Here is a 26,015-nt window from a genome sequence, read left to right as displayed (position 1 = left end):
ATTGACTCCCTGAAACATGGCTTTGATACATACTATTGATTCTCTCAAGCATGTCTTGATACGTACTATTGACTCTCTGAAACAAGGCTTTGATATATACTATTGACTCTCCGAAGCATGTCTCTGATACATACTTTTGACTCTCTGAAACATGGCTTTGATACATACTATTGACTCTCTGAAGCATGTCTTGATACACACTATTGACTCTGAAGCATGGCTTTGATACATACTATTGACTCCCCGAAGCATGTCTTGAAACACACTATTGACTCTGAAGCATGGCTTTGATACGTACTATTGACTCTCCGAAGCATGTCTTGAAACACACTATTGACTCTGAAGCATGGCTTTGATACATACTATTGACAATCTGAAGCATGGCTTTGATACATACTATTGACTCTCTGAAGCATGGCTTTGATACACACTATTTACTCTCTGAAGCATGGCTTTAATACATACTATTGACTCTCTGAAGCATGGCTTTGATACACACTATTGACTCTCTGAAGCATGGTTTTGATACATACTATGGACTCTCTGAAGCATGGCTTTGATACACACTTTTGACTCTCTGAAGCATGGCTTTGATACACACTATTGACTCTCTGAAGCATGGCTTTGATACACACTATTGACTCTCTGAAGCATGGCTTTGATACACACTATTGACTATCTGAAGCATGGCTTTGATACACACTATTGACTCTCTGAAGCATGGTTTTGATACATACTATGGACTTTCTGAATCATGGCTTTGATACACACTATTGACTCTCTGAAGCATGGCTTTGATACACACTATTGACTATCTGAAGCATGGCTTTGATACATACAATTGACTTTCTGAATCATGGCTTTGATACATACTATTGACTCTCTGAAGCATGGCTTTGATGCATACTATTGACTCTCTGAAGCATGGCTTTGATGCATACTACTGACTCTGAAGCATGGCTTTGATACATACTATTGACTCTCTGAAGCATGGCTTTGAAACATACTAGTGACGCTCTGAAGCATAACTTTCATATATACTATTGACTCTCTGAAGCGTTGATTAGATATGTACTGCTGACTCTGTGAAGCATGGCTTTGATACATACTATTGACTGTCTGAAGCATGGCTTTGATGCATGCTACTGACTCTGAAGCATGGCTTTGAACATACTATTGACTCTCTGAAGCATTACTTTCATATACACTATTGACTCTCTGAAGCGATGCTTAGATATGTACTGCTGACTCTGTGAAGCATAGCTTTGATACATACTATTGACTCTCTGAAGCATGGCTTTGATGCATACTACTGACTCTGAAGCATGGCTTTGATACATATTAGTGACGGTCTGAAGCATGGCTTTCTTATGTACTATTGACTCTCTGAAGCGTTGCTTAGATATGTACTGCTCATTCTCTGAAACATGGCTTTGATACCTACTATTGACTCTCTGAAACATGGCTTTGATACATACTATTGACTGTCTGAAGCATGTCTTGATACACACTATTGACTCTCTGAAGCATTACTTTCATATATACTATTGACTCTCTGAAGCGTTGCTTAGATATGTACTGCTGACTCTGTGAAGCATGGCATTGATACATACTATTGACTGTCTGAAGCATGGCTTTGATGCAAACTACTGACACTGAAGCATGGCTTTGAACATACTATTGACTCTCTGAAGCATTATTTTCATATACACTATTGACTCTCTGAAGCGTTGCTTAGATATGTACTGCTAACTCTCTGAAACATGGCTTTGATACATACTGTTGACTCTCTGAAGCATGGCTTTGATGCATGCTACTGACTCTTAAGCATGGCTCTGAACATACTATTGACTGTCTGAAGCATGTCTTGATACACACTATTGACTCTCTGAAGCATGGCTTAGATATGTACTGCTAACTCTCTGCAGCATGGCTTTGATACATACTACTGACCCTGAAGCATGGCTTTGATACATACTAGTGACGCTCTGAAACATGGCTTTGATACATACTAGTGACGCTCTGAAGCATGACTTTCATATATACTATTGACTCTGAAGCGTTGCTTAGATATGTACTGCTGCCTCACTGAAACATGGCTTTGATACATACAATTGACTATCTGAAACATGGCTTTGACACATACTATGGACTCTCTGAAGCATGGCTTTGATGCATACTACTGACTCTCTGAAACATGGATTTGATACATACTATTGCCTCTCTGAAGCATGTCTTGATATATACTATTGACTCTCTGAAACATGGATTTGATACATACTATTGACTCTCTCAAGCATGTTTTTGATACATACTATTAACTCTCTGAAGCATGTCTTTGATACCTACTACTGACTGTGAAGCATGGCTTTCATACATACTATTGACTCTCTAAAGCATGTCTTTGATACATACTATTAACTCTCTGAAGCATGGCTTTGATACATACTATTGACTCTCTGAAGCATGTCTTTGATACATACTATTGGCTCCGTGAAACATGGCTTTGATACATACTATTGACTCTGTGAAGCATGGCTTTGATACATACTATTGACTGTCTGAAGCATGGCTTTGATGCATACTACTGACTGAAGCATGGCTTTGATGCATACTACTGACTGAAGCATGGCTTTGAACAAACTATTGACTCTCTGAAGCATTACTTTCATATACACTATTGACTCTGAAGCGTTGCTTAGATATGTACTGCTGCTCTGTGAAGCATGGCTTTGATGCATACTACTGACTCTGAAGCATGGCTTTGATACATACTATTGACTTTCTGAAGCATGGTTTTCATTCATACTATTGACTATCTGAAGCATGGCTTTGATGCATAATACTGACTCTCTGAAACATGGATTTGATACATACTATTGCCTCTCTGAAGCATGTCTTGATATATACTATTGACTCTCTGAAACATGGATTTGATACATACTATTGACTCTCTCAAGCATGTTTTTGATACATACTATTGATTCCCTGAAACATGGCTTTGATACATACTATTGACTCTCTGAAGCATGTCTTGATACATACTATTGACTCTCTGAAGCATGTCTTTGATACATACTATTGACTCCCTGAAACATGGCTTTGATACATACTATTGATTCTCTCAAGCATGTCTTGATACGTACTATTGACTCTCTGAAACAAGGCTTTGATATATACTATTGACTCTCCGAAGCATGTCTCAGATACATACTTTTGACTCTCTGAAACATGGCTTTGATACATACTATTGACTCTCTGAAGCATGTCTTGATACACACTATTGACTCTGAAGCATGGCTTTGATACATACTATTGACTCCCCGAAGCATGTCTTGAAGCACACTATTGACTCTGAAGCATGGCTTTGATACGTACTATTGACTCTCCGAAGCATGTCTTGAAACACACTATTGACTCTGAAGCATGGCTTTGATACATACTATTGACTCTCTGAAGCATGTCTTGATACATACTATTGACTCTCTGAAACAAGGCTTTGATACATACTATTGACTCTCTGAAACATGGCTTTGATACATACTATTCCCTCTCTGAAGCATGTCTTGATACACACTATTGACTCTGAAGTATGGCTTTGATACATACTATTGACTCTCTGAAGCATGTCTTGAAATACACTATTGACTCTGAAGCATGGCTTTGATACATACTATTGACTCCCCGAAGCATGTCTTGAAACACACTATTGACTCTGAAGCATGGCTTTGATACGTACTATTGACTCTCCGAAGCATGTCTTGAAACACAATATTGACTCTGAAGCATGGATTTGATACATACTATTGACTCTCTGAAGCATGTCTTGATACATACTATTGACGCTCTGAAACAAGGCTTTGATACATACTATTGACTCTCTGAAACATGGCTTTGATACATAGTATTCACTCTCTGAAGCATGTCTTGATACACACTATTGACTCTGAAGCATGGCTTTGATACATACTATTGACTCTCTGAAGCATGTCTTGAAATACACTATTGACTCTGAAGCATGGCTTTGATACATACTATTGACTCCCCGAAGCATGTCTTGAAACACACTATTGACTCTGAAGCATGGCTTTGATACGTACTATTGACTCTCCGAAGCATGTCTTGAAACACACTATTGACTCTGAAGCATGGCTTTGATACATACTATTGACTCTCTGAAGCATGTCTTGATACATACTATTGACTCTCTGAAACAAGGCTTTGATACATACTATTGACTCTCTGAAACATGGCTTTGATACATAGTATTCACTCTCTGAAGCATGTCTTGATACACACTATTGACTCTCCAAAGCATGGCTTTGATACATACTATTGACTCTGAAGCATGTCTTGATACATACTATTGACTCTCCAAAGCATGGCTTTGATACATACTATTGACTCACCAAAGCATGGCTTTGATGCATCCAATTGACTCTCTGAAGCATGGCTTTGAAACATACTGCTAACTCTCTTTAGCATGTCTTTGATACGTACTATTGACTCTCCAAAGCATGGCTTTGATACATACTAGTGACTCTCCGAAGCATGGCTTTGATACATACTATTGACTCTCTGAAGCATGGCTTTGAAACATACTGCTAACTCTCTTTAGCATGTCTTTGATACGTACTATTGACTCTCCAAAGCATGGCTTTGATACATACTAGTGACTCTCTGAAGCATGGCTTCGAACATACTGCTAACTCTCTTTAGCATGTCTTTGATACGTACTATTGACTCTCTGAAACATATCTTGATACATACTATTGACTCTCTGAAATATGGCTTTGATACATTCTAATGACTCTCTGAAACATGTCTTGATACATGCTATTGGCTCTGAAACATGGCTTAGATACATACTATTGACTCTCTGAAGCATGTCTTTGATACATACAATTGACTTTCTGAATCATGGCTTTGATACATATTATTGACTCTCCAAAGCATGGCTTTGATACATATTATTGACTCTCCAAAGCATGGCTTTGATACATACTATTGACTCTCTGAAGCATGGCTTTGAAACATACTGCTAACTCTCTTTAGCATGTCTTTGATACGTACTATTGACTCTCCAAAGCATGGCTTTGATACATACTATTGACTCTCTGAAACAAGTCTTGATACATGCTATTGGCTCTGAAACATGGCTTAGATACATACTATTGACTCTCTGAAGCATGTCTTTGATACATACAATTAACTTTCTGAATCATGGCTTTGATACATATTATTGACTCTCCAAAGCATGGCTTTGATACATATTATTGACTCTCCAAAGCATGGCTTTGATACATACTATTGACTCTCTGAAGCATGGCTTTGAAATATACTGCTAACTCTTTTTAGCATGTCTTTGATACGTACTATTGACTCTCCAAAGCATGGCTTTGATACATACTATTGACTCTCTGAAGCATGGCTTTGAAACATACTGCTAACTCTCTTTAGCATGTCTTTGATACGTACTATTGACTCTCTGAAACATGTCTTGATACATACTATTGACTCTCTGAAATATGTCTTGATACATGCTATTGGCTCTGAAACATGGCTTAGATACATACTATTGACTCTCTGAAGCATGTCTTTGATACATACAATTGACTTTCTGAATCATGGCTTTGATACATACTATTGACTCTCCGAAGCATGGCTTTGATACATACATTTGACTCTCTGAAGCATGGCTTTGAAACATACTGCTAACTCTCTTTAGCATGTCTTTGATACGTACTATTGACTCTCTGAAACATGTCTTGATACATACTATTGACTCTGAAACATGGCTTAGATACATACTATTGACTCTCTGAAGCATGTCTTTGATACATACAATTGACTTTCTGAATCATGGCTTTGATACATACTATTGACTCTCTGAAGCATGGCTTTGATACACACTATTGACTCTCTGAAGCATGGTTTTGATACACACTATTGACTATCTGAAGCATGGCTTTGATACACACTATTGACTCTCTGAAGCATGGCTTTGATACACACTATTGACTCTCTGAAGCATGGTTTTGATACACACTATTGACTATCTGAAGCATGGCTTTGATACACACTATTGACTCTCTGAAGCATGGTTTTGATACATACTATGGACTCTCTGTAGCATGGCTTTGATACACACTATTGACTCTCTGAAGCATGGCTTTGATACACACTATTGACTCTCTGAAGCATGGCTTTGATACATACAATTGACTTTCTGAATCATGGCTTTGATACATACTATTGACTCTCTGAAGCATGGCTTTGAAACATACTGCTAACTCTCTTTAGCATGTCTTTGATACGTACTATTGACTCTCCAAAGCATGGCTTTGATACATACTATTGACTCTCTGAAGCATGGCTTTGAAACATACTGCTAACTCTCTTTAGCATGTCTTTGATACGTACTATTGACTCTCTGAAACATGTCTTGATACATGCTATTGGCTCTGAAACATGGCTTAGATACATACTATTGACTCTCTGAAGCATGTCTTTGATACATACAATTGACTTTCTGAATCATGGCTTTGATACATACTATTGACTCTCCGAAGCATGGCTTTGATACATACAATTGACTTTCTGAATCATGGCTTTGATACATACTATTGACTCTCTGAAGCATGGCTTTGATACATACTATTGACTCTCTGAAGCATGGCTTTGATACACACTATTGACTATCTGAACCATGGCTTTGATACACACTATTGACTCTCTGAAGCATGGCTTTGATACATACTATTGACTCTCTGAAGCATGGCTTTGATACATACTATTGACTCTCTGAAGCATGGCTTTGATACATACTATTGACTCTCTGAAGCATGGCTTTGATACACACTATTGACTCTCTGAAGCATGGTTTTGATACATACTATTGACTCTCTGAAGCATGGCTTTGATTCATACTATTGACTCTCTGAAGCATGGCTTTGATACATACTATTGACTCTCTGAAGCATGGCTTTGATACACACTATTGACTCTCTGAAGCCTGGTTTTGATACACACTATTGACTATCTGAAGCATGGCTTTGATACACACTATTGACTCTCCGAAGCATGGCTTTGATACACAACATTGACTCTCTGAAGCATGGTTTTGATACACACTATTGACTATCTGAAGCATGGCTTTGATACACACTATTGACTCTCTGAAGCATGGCTTTGATACATACAATTGACTTTCTGAATCATGGCTTTGATACATACTATTGACTCTCTGAAGCATGGCTTTGATGCATACTATTGACTCTCTGAAGCATGGCTTTGATGCATACTACTGACTCTGAAGCATGGCTTTGATACATACTATTGACTCTCTGAAGCATAGCTTTGAAACATACTAGTGACGCTCTGAAGCATGACTTTCATATATACTATTGACTCTCTGAAGCGCTGATTAGATATGTACTGCTGACTCTGTGAAGCATGGCTTTGATACATACTAATGACTGTCTGAAGCATGGCTTTGATGCACGCTACTGACTCTGAAGCATGGCTTTGAACATACTATTGACTCTCTGAAGCATTACTTTCATATACACTATTGACTCTCTGAAGCGATGCTTAGATATGTACTGCTGACTCTGTGAAGCATAGCTTTGATACATACTATTGACTCTCTGAAGCATGGCTTTGATGCATACTACGGACTCTGAAGCATGGCTTTGATACATACTAGTGACGGTCTGAAGCATGGCTTTCTTATGTACTATTGACTCTCTGAAGCGTTGCTTAGATATGTACTGCTGATTCTCTGAAACATGGCTTTGATACCTACTATTGACTCTCTGAAACATGGCTTTGATACATACTATTGACTCTCTGAAGCATGTCTTGATACACACTATTGACTCTCTGATGCATTAATTTCATATATACTATTGACTCTCTGAAGTGTTGCTTAGATATGTTCTGCTGCCTCTCTGAAACATGGCTTTGATACATACAATTAACTCTCTGAAATATGGCTTTGATACATACTATTGACTCTCTGAAGCATGTCTTGATACATACTATTGACTCTCTGAAACAAGGCTTTGATACATACTATTGACTCTCTGAAACATGGCTTTGATACATACTATTCACTCTCTGAAGCATGTCTTGATACACACTATTGACTCTGAAGTATGGCTTTGATACATACTATTGACTCTCTGAAGCATGTCTTGAAATACACTATTGACTCTGAAGCATGGCTTTGATACATACTTTTGACTCGGATCACCTCTGGACCCCTGTCCTCCCCTGGTCTTACATACCCTAGTAGAGACGGTTAATCCCATCATAAATGGGATCATAAACTCATCTCTAACCACGGCTGATATTCCGAACGAGTGGAAGTGTGCGGCTGTTAAGCCCCTCCAAAAAAAAGCATTGGCCGACCCCACCACCCTTTCCAACCTACGGCCCATTTCCCTGTTGCCTATGCTGTTTAAACTGGCTGAAAAGTTTGTCAATATACAATTGACAAACTTTTTGGAGACGAATAATATCTTCCATCCCAACCAGTCAGGGTTTCGTTCACAACACTCTACAGAAACAGCCCTGCTTTATACAGCAGAGACCCTTCGTGCAGCTATGGACCAGGGAATGAAAGCTGTTTTAATTCTACTCGACCTGTCGGCAGCCTTCGATACGGTCTCACATAACATCCTAGGAGATCGTCTGGCTGCCGCAGGCGTAGGAGGGAAAGTCCTAGCGTGGTTGACGAACTTTCTGAGTAATAGACGTCAAATCACAGTATTAGGCCAACACCAATCTGAAGCAAAGGTCGTCAGCTCAGGGGTCCCCCAGGGCTCGAGCCTAAGCCCAGTACTGTTCAATCTGTACATGGCGCCCCTAGTAGAACTGATTGCGTCATTCCAGATCAGTTCAATTTCATACGCTGACGACACCCAGCTCATTTTGGTGTTGGATGGGGAGCGACCAAATGCTGAAGAAAATCTCAAGGATTGTCTGGCAGCAACATTCAAATGGATGACTGAAAATCGCTTGAAATGTAATGCTGGTAAGACTGAAATCCTACCGTTCGGAAAAAACAACCTATTCTCCCCCGGAGTATGCTGGCCAGTGGATGCGGAAACACCTCCCAAGACCATTACATCTGCCCGTAATTTGGGCATTAAATTTGATGACCAACTGTCTTTCAAAAACCAAGCAGTGACAGTGGCCGGAACTTGTTTCCAGATAATAAAAGCTTTGAGGAAATTTTTTGATTTCCTCACACTGTCGGCCAGGAAGACAGTAGCAGTGGCGTTAATAAACTCCAGGTTGGACTACTGCAACGGGTTATATGCTGGAGTTAACAAAACTGTCCTCCATAAATTGCAAATGGTCCAACATGCAGCCGCTCGGCTTGTGTTGCGTTGGCCTCGCAGATCCTCAGCTTCAGCAGCGCTTAAGCTGCTTCATTGGCTGCCCATAGGGAAAAGAATTCTGTTTAAAATCTTAATAATTACGTTCAGAGCCTTTCATCAACAGGGCCCAAAATACCTATGTAATGGCTTTAAGAGGTACCACCCCACCCGCTGTTTAAGATCTGCCAGCCAAAATCTGCTTACAATCCCTCGATTTAGGCTGGCTACAAAAGGTGGTAAATCACTCTTTGTTTTGGGCTCCAAGGCCTGGAATAAACTTCCATCTTATCTACGTTCACTCTCTCAAGAGTCACACTTTAGGAAAGCACTGAAGACGTGGATTTTCACCCTGTCTGATGCGACGTGTTGGGAACTAGTGTAGAGTGGTGTGTAGTACAGTATCTAGGTCATTTCTTTTCCTCCAGCCCCTTCATCTAGGCTGGATAGAGCGCCAAGATACTCCTTGGAGTGAAAGTAGCGCTATAGAAATGCCCTTTACATTACATTACTCCCCGAAGCATGTCTTGAAACACACTATTGACTCTGAGCATGGCTTTGATACGTACTATTGACTCTCCGAAGCATGTCTTGAAACACACTATTGACTCTGAAGCACGGCTTTGATACATACTATTGACTCTCTGAAGCATGTCTTTGATACATACTATTGACTCCCTGAAACGTGTCTTTGATACATACTATTGACTCCCTGAAACATGGCTTTGATACATACTATTGACTCTCCGAAACATGGCTTTGAAACATACTGCTGACTCTCTGAAGCATAGCTTGAAAGAATGAATGAATGAAAGGAATTTAGTATAGCGCACAACTACTCAACAAGAGTGTTCCAGCGCTGAAGGAACATACAGCAGGACCCTGAGGCACAACTCCTTCTTGAAAAGCCAAGTTTGAAAGTGTTTCTTGAAAGTTGCCGCGTCAGTAGTTAACTCTCTGAGGTATGGCTTTGACACATACCAATGACTTTGTGACTCGCGACTTTAATATAGTCTATATATGCTTCATATTATGGTTTTGAGACATGCAGTTGACGCACCCAGACATGGTCTTGATAGAAACTATTGACACAATGGGGAACATCTACAATACATATTTCACTTTGATCATGAAATAGAGGCAGGACCACCAAGTGGAGAATCATGGAGACACCTACCAATCGTTGTTATGGCAGTGACCGAGAAGAAGAAAGAGCCTGCAAAGTTCCATTTGCCCATCGTCGTAGTGTTTTTGTCAATAGTGATGCCGTGCTTGTAGGCTTCAATGATACCCTATAGGAAGAAGGATACAGTAATATATATGAAGGCCCATAGAACACCCAAGCATGCAAGAAGTGAGTAATACAACACTTTCAAAGTAATGTATAGTGAGTCAATAAACTTTGGAATAGAAGGCACGAAAGCATGTATCCGGCTATCCCTTGTCAATGTAGATGCATTAAGCGTTAGCAAAGGTAACAGGCATTGGCAAAGCCATAGGTCTCGCCTCTATGACCTATTGGTTGAGCCAATGCCTTCCGGCGATGCGATATAATATCAAGGAAAAAGAAATCACAATTTTACCTGATGCTGTGTAGCACTGGCAAAAAGTAAAAATAAATAAAAAAGGCACAGTGGTGCAACCTAAGCTAACGGTCGCGTATTTCCTCAGGCACATGTCTCTGTGATGACGAACACACGCACATGCATGACAACGTATACGGCCAGTGGAATAACGTGGGTGCCATTTGCTTTGGTTTTTTATTTACTTACCCAAGATAGTGGATGGCAGTGGAATTGGTAAAAAAAAATGTTGACCTTTTTTTCAGCACAGAAGTGTAAAATGCAAAAAATGACCATGGGGTTGGGAGGGTGTAGGACATCTACCTTTTCTATGTGGCCACCCCAAATTTTCCACCTTTTCTTGGACCCTATATTGTTCATGGCTTTAGAGCTCAGTACACTTTCATCCTGCTAACCAGTCGTAAAGTATCTGTGCTCCCTCTTTAAACATAGTTGAGTTAACACATTTCTAACAGGTATAGTTAACTTAGCTATAAGACCCTAATTTATGGTACACAATATACCCAGGACCTGGAGTAGAAAACCAGAGTTTATAATGCCAATACTGTATCTCAGGAATGGGACTAGCTAGAAAAACAAGCATTGGAAATGCAATAGGTCTCGCATTAGAAAAGCTGGAGCTATTGGTCTTGTAAATGACAAATATTTTATTTATGTGTTGGTTTTTAAAATAGCTAAATTGATAGCTTTGTCATTTACAATGCCAATAGTTATAACTTTCGCGAATGTGACACCTATACCATTTGTAATGCAACATGTTTTGTATGTACGTGACTTAGATGGCAGCTCTGGTCGTTAGGCCACATCTCTAGAGAGATGTACGAAGTACTGAGGAAGACAAGATAAACTGCACTTCAATAATGATGTACCAACACACACTTTTTTCAATGTAAATTTTGAATGTTTTTCATGATTGTCATGCCAAGCAACCCTAAAAACTGTAGACGCCGATAACCCTGGACCATCATTTGCGTAGTTAGGACCTGAGATTCTTGCCATGCAGAGTGATTATTTGTTGCTTTTGAAGAAGACTACCTACTTAAAAAAAAAAACTTTCATTGAATTTTTGTTTTTGACCATTTAACCATATGATTCAAACGTTATCACAATGACATTGCTTTTCTGTACATCATTGTCATATGTATTTAGCCATACAAAACTTTTCCAGTGTAGGAACTGGTTGTGAATGTGGGCCCATGTCGTCTTTTTTTTAAAAAACATTCCGAGGAAACCGATCTCATTTAAATATCATTACAAGGCATTCCTTGTTCCCATTCTGATTTCATAGTAAAAACAAACTTCACCACTTAATAAACAGGGAAGATAACCATTGAAGTCCATTTTATGTGTTTTTCAAGAACTGTAGTCTTAAATACAAATAGAGTAATGCCTGAGATATCACTTATATTATTTATTTATTTATTTATTTATTTAGTGTATTTGTAGAGCGCAAAACCTGTCACCCAAAGGGCATCCTGGCGCTTTGATCAAGAAACCGTACACTTTAACAGCTCAGGTCGTTTATGGAAACAAGTGAGTTTTTTTTTTATATATAAAATGGCTCAGTGGTTAGAGGCGGCAGACCCGGAAGCTGAGATCGGCCGTGGACCAGGGTTCGATTCCCCGCCTCGGCGGGTCTCGGGCTCAAAAATTCCACAGACTTGACAATTCTCGCTCCGGTGCCTACTCAACTCACGGGGTCACACTCTGCGACTCTGGGCAATAGCTTGCTTAATCTCCACTACGGCCCCTCGCGGCGGTATGCCTGGCTTTCACCTTGTGGATACCCTGCCGGGGTATCTCACAGGGGAATACCAGGACGGGTTCCCTAAGCAAGCGCCTTGATGCCTTCGGGTGATACGTGCGCTATATAAGTCGCAATACATTTACATTTACAAACATGTACTTGAGCTAATGGCAGCAACAAGAACGAACACGTTTTGCTCGGTCTTTTTTTGTGTTTTACATTCCATTCACCAGCAAACACACTGAAGAAACCCAGATCCGAGCACAACACAGTAGCTACTTCTCTGTATCACTACTACCGCATTTCCACACAGAAAAAGTACTACAAACTCCATGTGTGAACGCGAGGGAAAGATGGGTAAGTGCTGGAAGCGGCTCCTGCATACGTTTACAACACTGTGAAGAGGGATCTGAAGGGAGAGAAGGTGAAGAAGCAGTACTAGGAAGAGGAGAGAGAATGGAGCAGGCACGAGACAAAAGAGAAGGAGAGGGAAATAAGAGCGAGGTAAAATGATTAAGCATAGAATAGGACACAAGCACCAGAATTACAGAAAGAAGCGAGAAAAGGGCAAACAAAGGAAATGTGATGCGAAAAAAAGTGGACTGAGACAGAGGTATTAAAGAGATAGATGACAAACAGGAGGGAAAAGGAGGTACGACATTAAGAGGAACGGAAAGCATAAGAGAAATACACGGAACCTGCAACAGTGGATAAAGAAAAACATAAATACCATACTAATGAGAAGACAGCAGAGAGTACGTGCGGGAGGGAATGAGATTAAAAACAGCGAGCCAAGGGGAAAATGAGGTACGACATTCAGAGGAACGGAAAGCATAAGAGAAATACACGGAACCTGCAACAGTGGATAAAGAAAAACATAAATACCATACTGATGAGAAGACAGCAGAGAGTACGTGCGGGAGGGAATGAGATTAAAAACAGCGAGCCAAGACGGAGGGCATTGCTGTGGGGAGGGGGGAGGACAAATGCGACACGGCAGGTAGGGGAGGGGGCGGAGCGGGGGTGTGGGAGGAGGGAGAGCGGATTAAGGAGAGCGGGAGGAGGCAGCGAGTAGTTTAGCGAGCCAAGACGGAGGGCATTGCTGTGGGGAGGGGGGAGGAGAAATGCGACACGGCAGGCAGGGGAGGGATCGGAGCGGGGGTGTGGGTGGAGTGCGGCTGAGGGAACAGACGGCGATTTCAGGCTGTGATGAGGGTGTGAAGCAGCAGGGGCTGCGGGAGGGAGGCTGGGCTGCCTTTGATGTGTAATGCAAGGCAGGCGGCTGGTGGCATGTGCACGCGCTTTTAATGTCAATGCGCTTGCGCATTGAGCTTCAATTTCACGGGCACTGCAAGGAATCGCCATCGACTTGCAAGTTGGTAAAGCTTATTTAAGCCCCTATATATCGAGCTCCCGAGGGAGGCTGGGCTGCCTTTGATGTGTAATGCAAGGCAGGCGGCTGGTGGCATGTGCACGCGCTTTTAATGTCAATGCGCTTGCGCATTGAGCTTCAATTTCACGGGCACTGCAAGGAATCGCCATCGACTTGCAAGTTGGTAAAGCTTATTTAAGCCCCTATATATCGAGCTCCCGCTCAATGCGCATGCGCATTGAGATAGGTCGCTCGACCTAATAATTAAACAACTATTTTTGATCGTTACTACAATCCAACTCAATGGATCTTAAATAGATTTTAAGGACAAGTATCCTTTAGAAATTTACCTTTTCCCTGCAGGAAGTTCCTGGAGGCTGATTTGCATTTGCCCTCAAACGTATGGCAGCCAGTAATCCATTTGAATAGTTGTGAAAAGTGTGTTAACCTCTACCATGCTCGTGACGGGCGGGATCCGTCAGGCCTCACGGTGGGCGTGTGCGCAGGGCGGTCACTGGCCGTCCGAATCCCTGCCCTCTAATGGAAACGCCCGCACAGCACGGAAATTCCACGCACATGGAAGGGGTTAAATGCCTCCCAGGAGCAAACAATAGGCTGAGCAAAGATGACTCCTCTGAACCTCACACAATTGAAGGGTGAGGGCTGTGACCATCCTTTTTGATTTTACAGTGTCAAATCCTGCTTGAGTGTCAAAGCTTGCTGGACAGGTCTGCTGGATTTACATGCAACACTTTGGGGTGCACTTAACCATTTTGGTGCTCATGACGGAATGGTTTCGTCATGAGCACCAGTGCTCCTGTGCTCATGATGGAACTATTCGTTCATGAGTACAGGGGCACTAAATCCCTTTGCTGCAGACAGCAGAGGGATTTCCTATTATTTTTTTAGGACTCGGGAGGTGGAGAAGAGTTTCCTCAACATCCTGAGGCCGTTTTTTAATTTTCAATGCAATGACGATCATGCTCGTGGCGCACTGACGTCATTGCATTGAAAATGAAACTGAAACTTAGTTTCAGTTTCATTGTTTCGATGCTCGTGGGGCTATCTCAGCCCCCCGAGCACCAAAACACATGGGAGGCATAATTTTACTTGGAAGACCAAGGGGAACGCTAGGTTGTAGGACATTTGTGCCGGCACAAAAATGTGTGGAAAAGGTGATTTTTTTCAGCTAAATTTGAGGTTTGCAGGGGATTCTGGGTAGGAAAACATTGGAGGATCCACACAAGCCTCTGGACTCCTCAGAGTTTCTAGTTTTCAGAAATGTGGGAGTTTAGTAGGTTTACCTAGATGGCCGCAAGCCCAGGGACTAAAACCAGGTGCCCCCCGCAAAACAAGGTAGTTTTATGATAGTTTTTTTTTAAGTCTCCACAGTACGATTTGGGCCATTTCCTGTTGCAGCCACTATGCCTACCCACACAAGTGAGGTATAATTTTTATTGAGAAACCTGGGGGAATGCTAGGTGGTAGGAAATTTGTGTCAGCCCAGTGATCCTACAACTTTCCCACACATAAATTGGAAAACAATTAGATTTTTTCAACAAAATTTGAGGTTTGCAGGGGATTCTGAGAAGGGAAATGGGGGATGCATGCAAGCCATACCTCCATGGACTCCCCCCAGTCTCTAGTTTTCAGAAACGTGTAGGTTTGGTAGGTTTCCCTAGATGGCCGCCAAGCCCGGGTCAAAAAAACAGGCGCCCCCACCTGCAAAACCAAGTCGTTTTGTGACATGTAATTTTCATGTCTCCACAATACGTTTTGGGCCCTTGCCTGTCGCTGGTACTTGACCCACCCACATGAGTGAGGTACCATTTTTATCAGGAGACTTTGGAGAATGTGGGGTGGGCGGAAGTTTGTGGATCTATACAGATTCCCGAACTTTCCATCACAGAAATGTGGTGTTTTTTTACAAAGTTTGAGGTTTGGAAGGGATTCTGGATTAACATAACCTGGTGAGAGCCACACAAGTCACCCCATCCTTGATTTCTCTGGGTGTCTAGTTTTCAAAAATATATAGTTTTCCTAGGTTTCCCTAGGTGCAGTCAGAGCAAGGGTTCAAACTCTACAGCTAGGCACTTTGCAAAACAAAGGGTCAGTTTTCACGGTAAAACTGTGGTGTGTCCACGTTGCGCTTTGCGCCGTTTCCTGTTGTGGGCACTAGGTCTACCCACACACGTGAGGTACTATTTTTTTCAGAGGACTTTTGGGAATGTGGGGTGGGTGGAATTTTGTTGATCCACACAGATTCCAGAACTTTCCATCACAGAAATTTGAGGAAATCTTTTTTTTTTACAAAGTTTGAGGTTTGCAAGGGATTCTGGGTAACAGAACTTGGTGAGAGCTAGACAAGTCACCCCATACTGGATTCCCCTTGGTGTCTAGTTTTCAAAAATGTATAGATTTGCTAGGTTTCCCTAGGTACTGGCAGAGCTAGGGTTCACAATCTACAGCTAGGAACTTTGCAAAAAAAGAGTCCGTTTTCACTGTAAAAATGTGGTGTTTCCATGTTGCGTTTTGGGCCGTTTCCTATCGCGGGCACTAGGCCTACCTACACAAGTGAGGTACCATTTTTATCGGAAGACTTAGGGGAACACAAAATTGTAGAACAACTGCTATTACTTATTGACTTCTGATGCATTTCTGCCTTCCAAATGTAAGACAATGTGTAAAAAATAAGTCACTTTGAAAAATGACCTATAATTCACATGCTAGTATGGGCACCCACAATTTCAGAGATGTGCAAATAGCTACTGTTTCTAAACTCTATATTTTATTCCCATTTCAGAAATACATAGGTGTCTTTCACTGTTTTTATGTTCCCAAATTAATTGCTATATACCTGGTACACAATAATAAAACATTACAAGACACTGCTCAGTTATTGGCTCTGGGACCGTCTGGTTCTTGGTAAACCTGCAAGTCCTATATATCCACAATCAGAAGGGTCCAGCGGATGTAACGGTATATTGCTTTCAACATCTGTCATACATATAAGAAGTTACAGGTGAAAACTTTGGCACAAATGGCTTCTTTTTTCAACTCATTCTCAATTTTTCTGATTTTCAGCTGTTAGTCTCTATTAAAAAAAATCTTGAAGGATCTACAGAAATGACCCTTTGCTGAATTCGGAATTTTGTCTACTTTTCTGAAATGTATAGCTTTCCAGGATGCATTATTGCTTTCATACCCATTTCTACCATTAATTGGAAGGAGGTTGCAAGCACAAAAAATAGCAAAAATAGGCTATGTCCCAGTAAAATGCCAAAACAGTGTTAAAAAGTTTGGTTTTCTGACAAAAGTCTTTCAGTACCTGAAATCTGGGAAGATGGTGATTTCAGCACCACAAACCCTGTGTTGTTATCATGTGTAGGGAAAAAAACAGACACTTTCTTCTGCAGCCCTTTTTCCCCATTTTGGCCCAAAAAACTAATTTTAGCCGGATTTTGGCTAATTTCTGGGTCTCCTCCAGAGGAATCCACAAACCCTGGGGATCTTTAAAATACCCATGATGTTGGATGAAAAGGATGTAAATTTGGTGTGGATACCTTATGTGGTCAAAAAGTTACAGGGGCCTAAGTGCAAACTACCCCAAATTGCAAAAAAAAGGCTTAGCACAGGGGGGAGAAGGCATATCAGCGGAGGGGTTAAAAGGCAAAAGAGGATACAAAGATAATTCTTGTGTATCCACCATGTGGTTGCTGAAGGATCTGCTTTGTCCTACCAGACTTCTGTCTCTAGGTTTTTCATAGAACACTGGGGGTGCACCTGAAAAAAAGGCAAACAGGTTGCCAAAACAATTCTAGTGTATCCACTGTCTGATTGCTGGAAAGCCCTACTTTTGTTATTCAAGACTTCTATCTCTAGGACACTAGGATTACCACCCTACACTCCCCACATACATATCCAACCCTCAGAGACCAGGTTTAATGTGACATCTTGAAAGAAAGTTGTTTAAATTACCTGTTTAAATAAAATAAATAAAAACAGTCAATAAAACAGAACAAACCGCAAAGATAACAATTTAAAACTTTTTGTTTCAAAAGTGTTTTTATTGAAAATTCCAACAAGCATATAGTAAGACATCTCAGCAAGAAAAGTAAGCTCAGAGCATATATAGCGGGTGGGACAGACAAGCATGTCTTCCCTAGTACGCCAAGACAAGCAATGAAAATATGCCCAATAGGTGGTTCGACATCGTGCGTGAAAGGGCAAAAGAATGACATGAGAAAAACAACAAGAACTAAAAACCCCCTCCCCTTCCCCATGAGATCCCCCCACCCCGACCAGTGTGCCCATGTAAGTCAGTATCATCGGCATTATGTTGCGGAAGTGCGACGGGACCAAAAGTAAAGTCACCGAGAGTCATCGGTGGTACTGGTAAGACGCAGAACCCTAAGGTATTTGGGGCAGGTAATTTCATTGAACTCCTTGGACAGGAGAGTCAGCAAAGGAAGCCACGTTTTGCGGAAGGCGTCTGTGGAGTTAGTAAGAGTGGCGTGGATGCGCTCCATCCCAAGGGTGAACCACAGTTTGTGGAGCCATCCCGTACGTGTAGGTTTAGTCGTGGAGCCCCAAAGTGATAGTATATGTTGCGTGGCTGCCTGCACGGCAATGCCCATCTGTCGACCACGCAGTGACTTTAGGGGAAACATCAGTGCATTGGGTAGGCCTAACACAGTGTATGCAGGGAATCTCGGGACTTCAGTTTCGAAGGTGGAGTCGATCTCATCCAGGACTTGTTTCCAAAAATCTCCCAGATCCGGACAGTCCCAGAGGATGTGAGTTAGGGTACCCTGTCCCCCGCACCCCCTCCAGCAGAGGCCGCTGCGCTTCGGGTTCCCTTGGTGTAGTCGGGCCGGGGTAAGGTGCCAGTATATGGCGAGTTTCACTGCTATCTCTCTTGCCTTAGTGTTGCGTGTGGTGTGTGAGGCTCTATAGTATATGTACCCCCACTCTTTGGGTGACAAGGCCCTCCCCAGTTCAGCCTCCCAACGTCTTTGGCTAGGTGATTTAGCTAGGGCGGGTGAAGGTGTAAGCATTTTATAAAGTTCGGAGATGAGGTGTCTGTCTGTAGTTTTAGTAAGCAGCCATTTCTCAAAGTCCGTCATGGGACGGCTCACTAGGGCGATGATGTTGGGGTTAGTGAGCCAGTGTCGAAGTTGAAAGTATTGGAAGAGATGGGGATGTTCTATCTCATATCCTTGTTTGATGTCCTCGAGGGGAAGAAACCCGTTCAAGTCAAAAAGGTGACACGCAGCCCGGCATGCCGAGCCTCGCCACTGAGAGAATGCGCCTGTGCCCTCACCTGGGGGGAAGTCAGGGTTATCCAGTATGGGAGTGAAAGGGGAAGGGAAAGTAGTCAACCTGTGTTTAAGTGCCACCCGATTCCACACCTTTAGAGTCGTGCGGGTGATGGGGGACCGCAACATGTATCTCGGTCTGTGGTGGTTGGCCAGGAATGGAATTCTCCACAGCGGCGTTCGCGCCATTGCCCTGTCCTGGAACAGCCATCTCTTCTCTGATTCGGGTCGGTACCACTCCACCAGGTATCGGAGTTGGGACGCCTGGAAATATCGCACTAGGTCTGGGACTCCGAGACCGCCCTCATCCATGCTCCTATACGTAAGCAGTTTGTGAAGTCGTGCTCTCTTTCCTCCCCAGATAAAACCAGACAGCAAGTCTTGCAGGGTTTTCAATGTGCCTTTTGGGGGCATAATTGGGATCGTTTGGAACAAATATAAAATCCGCTGCAGGATTGACATTTTTACAGCTGCCACCCTCCCCAGCAGGGAAAGAGGTTGATTGGACCATCTCGCCAGGTCCGATCGGATCTGGGTGGTGAGAGCGGTGTAATTGGTAGAGACCGTGAGATCTGTTGAGGGAGTCAAGGTGATTCCCAGGTATGGTACTTGGGCGGCCAACTGAAGGCCACTATTGTGTCCTATGGCCGGGGCTCGTGGACGCGCGTGTTTGCCTAAAGGTAAGATGAGGGATTTGGCGATGTTAATGCGGAAGCCCGAGACCGCCCCAAACGAGTTAAGTTCCTCCATGAAGGCAGGTATAGAAGAATCCGGGCTATTCAGGGTGGCTATGACGTCATCTGCATATAGACTGATAGGGTGGGGTTCGCGTCCGAAGTCGATGCCCTCTATCCTTGGGTTGTCCCAGACTCTCTGTGCTAGCGGCTCAATATACATCGCAAATAGGAGGGGGGAAAGGGGGCACCCCTGCCTGGTGCCTCGCTGGATCTCGAACGGGAGCGAGTGCAGGCTCCCTAGGCGAACTGTGGCTTGTGGGCGATGGTAACAGCCCACTATGCGTGAGTAAAAATGGTCGCTAAGGCCAAACCGGCGGAGTACCTGCTGCAAGTAATTCCAGTTTACGCGATCGAACGCCTTCTCTGCGTCGATGGCGAGAAGCGCAGAGTCCGAAGCCTGAAAATGTGTTTTATCAATAAGGTGGAGCACCCTTTTAGTGTTGTCGCTACATTGGCGGCCAGGAACGAAGCCAGATTGATCTGGTTCCAAAAGACCGGGAAGGTACGGGCCAAGGCGTGCAGCAAGGATACCTGTAAAAAGTTTTAGGTCCAGGTTTAACAATGAGATGGGGCGGAACGCGGAGCAGTGCGTGGGCTTTTTCCCCGGTTTAGGAAGCACCACCACTTCAGCGGCTAACATGTCCGGTGGTATGGCTCCCACCCCCTCAAAGGAATTGAAAAGGCGGGCAAGCACCGGGGCCAATTGCCGGTTGAAAAGCTTGTAGAAGCCAGCCGAGAAGCCGTCCGGCCCCGGGGACTTGAGTGGGCGCAATCGAGATATGGCAGCTAGGACTTCTCTTGGCTTATGGGGGCGTCGAGAGCCTCCGCAGTAGCCGCGGGGATTGCGGTGATGGCCGCAGTGTCTAGGTATGCCTCAATATCCCTGGATGAGGTCCTCTCCTCCCCATACAGGGAAGCGTAGTAGGAACGGAATGCATCGGCTACCTGGGCGTCGTCCACGAGCACCTCACCGTTGTCACCAACCAAAGTATTGATTTTGGCCCGTTGGGTCTTAGCTTTTAGAACGCTAGCCAGTAGACGACCTGTTTTGTTTCCTTCGACATAATAAGTATGTCGTAGGCGGAGAGCTGCGAATTCCGCCCGGTCGATATCCAGACTAGCGAGTTGGGCCCGAGCTGCTTTCAGCTGTTTCCACACGCGAGGGGCGCAGGTGCGGCTGTGGACCCGTTCCAGTTCCGCTACCTTCGCCGCAAGGGCCTCCCGCTTGCTCTTGCGGTCTTTAGCTTCCGCTGCAGCGATAGCTATGAGTTCGCCCCGCACGACCGACTTCAGAGCTCTCCAGAGAGCCGTCATCGAGATGCCGGGTGTGTCGTTGATGGATAGGTAAGCATCAATGCAGTCACCAATGCGTTTAGTGACAGCAGGTTGCTGTAGCAAGGTTTCACGGAGGCGCCACGGGCCCCGGGGGCGGTGGTGTGTGCGGAAAGTGAGGGAGAGTTCCACTGCGTCGTGGTCAGAGAGGGCTGCAGGTATTATGGCAATCTCCTCAAGGATTTTAAGGAGGTCCGAGGAACCCAGGAAGTGGTCGAGCCTGGCGTAGGTGCGGTGTACATGTGAGTAGAATGTGAATTGTGAGGCAGTCGGATGTCGGGCTCTCCAGAGGTCCACCAGGTCCCTATCTGACAGCCATTCAAGACTGGCGGGTGACAAGGCCCCAGTATCCCCGTGGCGGTGTCCAGATCGATCGGCGTGTGTGTCCATAACGACATTAATGTCCCCACCCAGGAGTAGGGGTGTATGTGGGGTTTGAAGAGCTTCGGAAACGGCGCCTTTCAAGAAAGCCTCTTGACCTGTGTTTGGGGCATAAAGGGAGCCAATTGTAAGCGTTGTGTCACCTAAAATAAAAGCGTGTGCCAGGAGCCAGCCTTTGATTTCCCCCACCTTGTTACCCACCCTCCCTCTAAAAGATCTAGAGATCAGGATCGCAACCCCGGCATGCTTCGTTGAAAGGGAGGAAAAGAGTTGTTGTGGAAAGGCTCGCGAGCGCATCCTGTGCCAGTCCCTCTGCAGGAGATGCGTCTCCTGTAGCAGGCAAATATCAGCTTCAGAGTTTTCCAAATAGGAGAGAACAGCTCTCCTCTTGATCGGGTTGTTTAGCCCTTTTACATTGAGCGTTATGACCTTAAGAGTGGTGTTTGTCATCGCGCAGGGGACAAGTGATACAGCGCAGAGTGGGCTATCGTTGTGCTTTGGGAGCTTGTGGTGGTGTGTGACAGTTTATGTATGATTCGGTGTCCCAGTGCAACTGGACGCAGATAATGCGCGTGGATGTGTGACCCATCTCGGTCCGCGCACCTCCGTGAAGTATCTCTCGGCGTATGAGCAGAACTAGCCTGGCACACTGGTCCCCTCCCTGGATCCCCCCTAACCCAACATCCCCCCCGAACAAACCCAGAGCCACCACAGTACGCAAGGTAGTACACATAGAGAAGAATGGCAATAGGCAGTGTCTCTGTAACAAGGTCCCCTCCCCCCTCCTCCCACACCCAGTCCCAACATCCCTGAAACTTGTAGTCCCAATCCCGTCAATGCGCACAGGATCGTGGTAAGGAACATTGAAGGGGTCATTTCCGATGGCGGCTTCTCCGGCCCCCCACCCGACCCACCCGCCTTTAGAGCGAAGCATGTGCGATGTGCAGTCTCCTGGTAGCAGCAGTCGTCACTCTGGGGAGGGGGTCTCCTTGATCACCTCCGCCACCGCAGTCTCACGCTCCCGAGAGATGATAGAGGCGTCTGGTTTGAGGCGCTGGTATGGGGAGCGCTTGTGGTGCACAGTTTGCCAGCCCCCCTTGGAAGAGCCCTGTGAGCTTCTGAATACCGGCTCAGGGTCAACCTGGTCCAAACCCAGGAGGTCACATGTGTCTTTGAGAGACCGCAGCTGTTGCAGTCGGCCGTTCCATTTAAAGATTATCCGGAAGGGATGTCCCCAGGAGTACGGAACCTCTTTCTGCCGCAAGAAGTCAGTGATCGGCTTGAATTCTTTCCTTTTCTGGAGAGTGATGGAAGAGAGATCCTGGTAGAGGGCGATGGGGTGGCCCTGAAACTGAGTGGGCTGGGCTCACCGGGCCTCCCAAAGGATCCGATCTTTCAACGGGAAGTCCGGAAGGAAAGCTAGGATGTCCGGTGGCGGGGCCGGTGCTTTACGGGGCAGCCCCACCCGATGTGCCCTGTCAATGCGGATGGGAAAGTCTTCCGCCTCACCCAGAATGTGCCTGAAGAGGGCTTGCAAGTATGCGGCGACATCAGCCCCCTCGTCTTTCTGAGGGACCCCCCGGACCCATATGTTGTTTCGACGGGAGCGGTTTTCCAGGTCCTCGGCGTGGGCCTGGAGGTCCAGTTGCTGGTCAGTGAGCCGCAAGACTTCTTGTTGGAGTTGTTCAATTTCGGCACTCCTAGCTTGGTCAGCTTCCTCGACTGCGACTACCCGTTAACCCAGGTCCTCTACATCGCGTCGGAGTTCCTTAACGTCTCCTGCAATCTCCTGTTTCAGAGATTTGAAGTCTTCGCGGAGTGAGTTGAATAACGTCTCCAAAAAGGATTTGGTGATGGGCACCTGGTCATCCATGGGCGCAGACGGTGTCTTCCCCGTCCCGGGGGACGGAGGATCCTTGCTAGATCTTGGCTGTGATTCAGCTAACAGTTCGGGGAGAGTTTGCGATCCCTTCCTGCTTCTCAATTTAAAACTTTAAAAAAAAATAACTTCAAATTAAAAATCAATTAAAAAAAATTAAATTTACAAAATATTTTTTTAAATAATGTAAAATTAAACATTTTAAGATAAAAAAACTACTTCATTAAAATATTTGTATATATTTTTAATATGTTCTAATATGATTTTTTTTCTCATTTAAAATAAATAATGGAAAACATTAATATTTTTTAATTAACATCAAATTAAAATATATAAAAAATATTAATATAATAAAATTAATTTACACATTCTAAATTATTAATTTACATATCTTTAACATTATTACCTTACAATTTGAATTTAAACGACAATTTTTTTAAAGTCTTCCCACCCTCTTCCCTAAAAACCCAATTTCCTACTACTGAAAAAAAATCAACAATTAATTATGTATGTTAATACAACCAAAAATACAAATTTCAACAATTTCATATGTAAAAACGTATCTTACTAAAACACAAATAAAAAAAATAAACATGTACAATCAAACACACTACAATACATTACGTACTAATTAACACTTGATATGGGGCAAAGCCCAATCGCCTCTTCCGAGGTGCTCCATGTGAGGGTGGCTCAAACCTAGGGGCAGCGAATGCCATCCTGGACTACCCTCCCCTGATGTACCTACTAAGAGCTGCCCGTGTGTTTCTGCTGCCAACACCCGTCCTCTGCTTCACTATCTGCCTTAACAAGTATATTCAATTCTTCAGAGCAAATCCATTTTCAGTTTTTTTCTGGTTTTAGTAGCATGTTGTTTGCATCCCCCGCGAGTCACTGCTCGTTAATATTATTCAGATTCCAGTTGTGGATAAAGAGTGTCAATAAATGCGCAATAGTGTGTCGTAGGACTAGGGAGCACGTCATTTCCTGTTCACTACCCCGACCTCCGGCCTGTTTTACTCCCAGTAATGAGGCAAACTACATCTGACATTTTGAGATCTAGGATACTGTAAGTGGCAAAACTAAACACAATACATCTGCAGCCACCGGATCACAAGTGGACCTTGTGGGTGGAAATACAAATTTTCATTTGCATGAATTCCTAGCTACACACCAACCATCCTAAATCTTCCTCGGAGTCTTAAACCTCCACTGGAATGATCTGAACGATCCCGTAATTAACAGTTTTGTAACCTTCCTTGCTGACCTTAGCCTGACCCAATTTTGCGACAGACCCACACACAACAAAGGATCTTATCATCGTGAAGCCCAACACAATTAAACTTGAATCTATCCTCCCCTGTGATTGGTCTAATCACCACCTCATCACATTCTTCATCAAGGATGCGTTGACAACTAACACAACACAACCATGGAAACCCAGATGCACAACAAGGAGAATGCACAACATCAACCATAACAAACTGTCCTCTCTTAGCCACAATATCCTGCCTCCCCTGAAGAGATATCAGATGTCCTTGATCTTACAAATCATTACAATCGCTCCATGGTGACTGTCCTTGATGCGGTCGCTCTATTACAACTAATAAGAGTGTCTGCAAAAGATTCCAAAACGTGGTATAACGGTAGCCTCAATACTGAAAGACGCATTTGAGGCTAGCTGAACATCAGTGGGGTTCAGCTTCTTCCCTGAATGCCTCAACCACTTGAGATCACTGAGGAATGGCTACTACAAAAGCAAACTATTTCAGAAACCAGTTGGATCAAGCTAAAAATCGTCCTCAAAAACATTTTGACCTGGCTTACGCGCCGGCGAGTGATGGCGCTGCCTCCTTGAGCTCCGAGGCGACGCGGGACTCTCTGAAGTCTTCCTGGTGCTATCCCCGGCTCCGGAGACCAGCTGCAGGCATCCCCGCACGGCGGAACATGGTCCCCGTGTGTTGCGAGATGCGGCGGTTGTTTTAACTGCCGCTTTTGTGCCGTTTTGCCGTCTTGTCTTCCTTGGCAGTCGCGGGACGCGAGCGGCCGCCATTTTGTGCCGCCGAGCTCGCGTCCCGTTTTTTTTCACATCTCTGCCTCCTCAGTAACCAGTACTCCTCCTGCTTCATCGTTTGGGCTCATATTTACAAGGTATGTTGTAGATGTACACAGCATGCTACTCTGCCCTACCTTTCTGACTTTTTGCGCCACTAATTCGTTCCTTGCTTGTGACTGCGTCTTCACTTCATAACGGCAGCCATTTTGTGATGCTCTTCCTGC

General features: G+C 43.9%; 1 protein-coding gene across 1 annotated transcript in view; it reads right to left on the bottom strand.

Annotated features, from left to right (window-relative positions):
* The window catches only part of KCNK17 (potassium two pore domain channel subfamily K member 17), a 261,871-nt gene that overhangs the window by 186,585 nt on the left and 49,271 nt on the right, over positions 1–26,015 (bottom strand). Inside the window, exon 2 of the mRNA XM_078647331.1 lies at positions 10,564–10,678. Within this exon, the coding sequence (XP_078503457.1) occupies positions 10,564–10,678 (115 nt within the window). The remainder of the gene's footprint in view (positions 1–10,563; positions 10,679–26,015) is intronic.

Source organism: Lissotriton helveticus, chromosome 6 (genome assembly GCF_964261635.1).
Source record: "Lissotriton helveticus chromosome 6, aLisHel1.1, whole genome shotgun sequence".
NCBI lineage: Eukaryota > Metazoa > Chordata > Amphibia > Caudata > Salamandridae > Lissotriton > Lissotriton helveticus.
The sequence above is the reverse complement of the archived record's forward strand: the minus strand, read 5'-3'. Positions and strand labels throughout refer to the sequence as shown.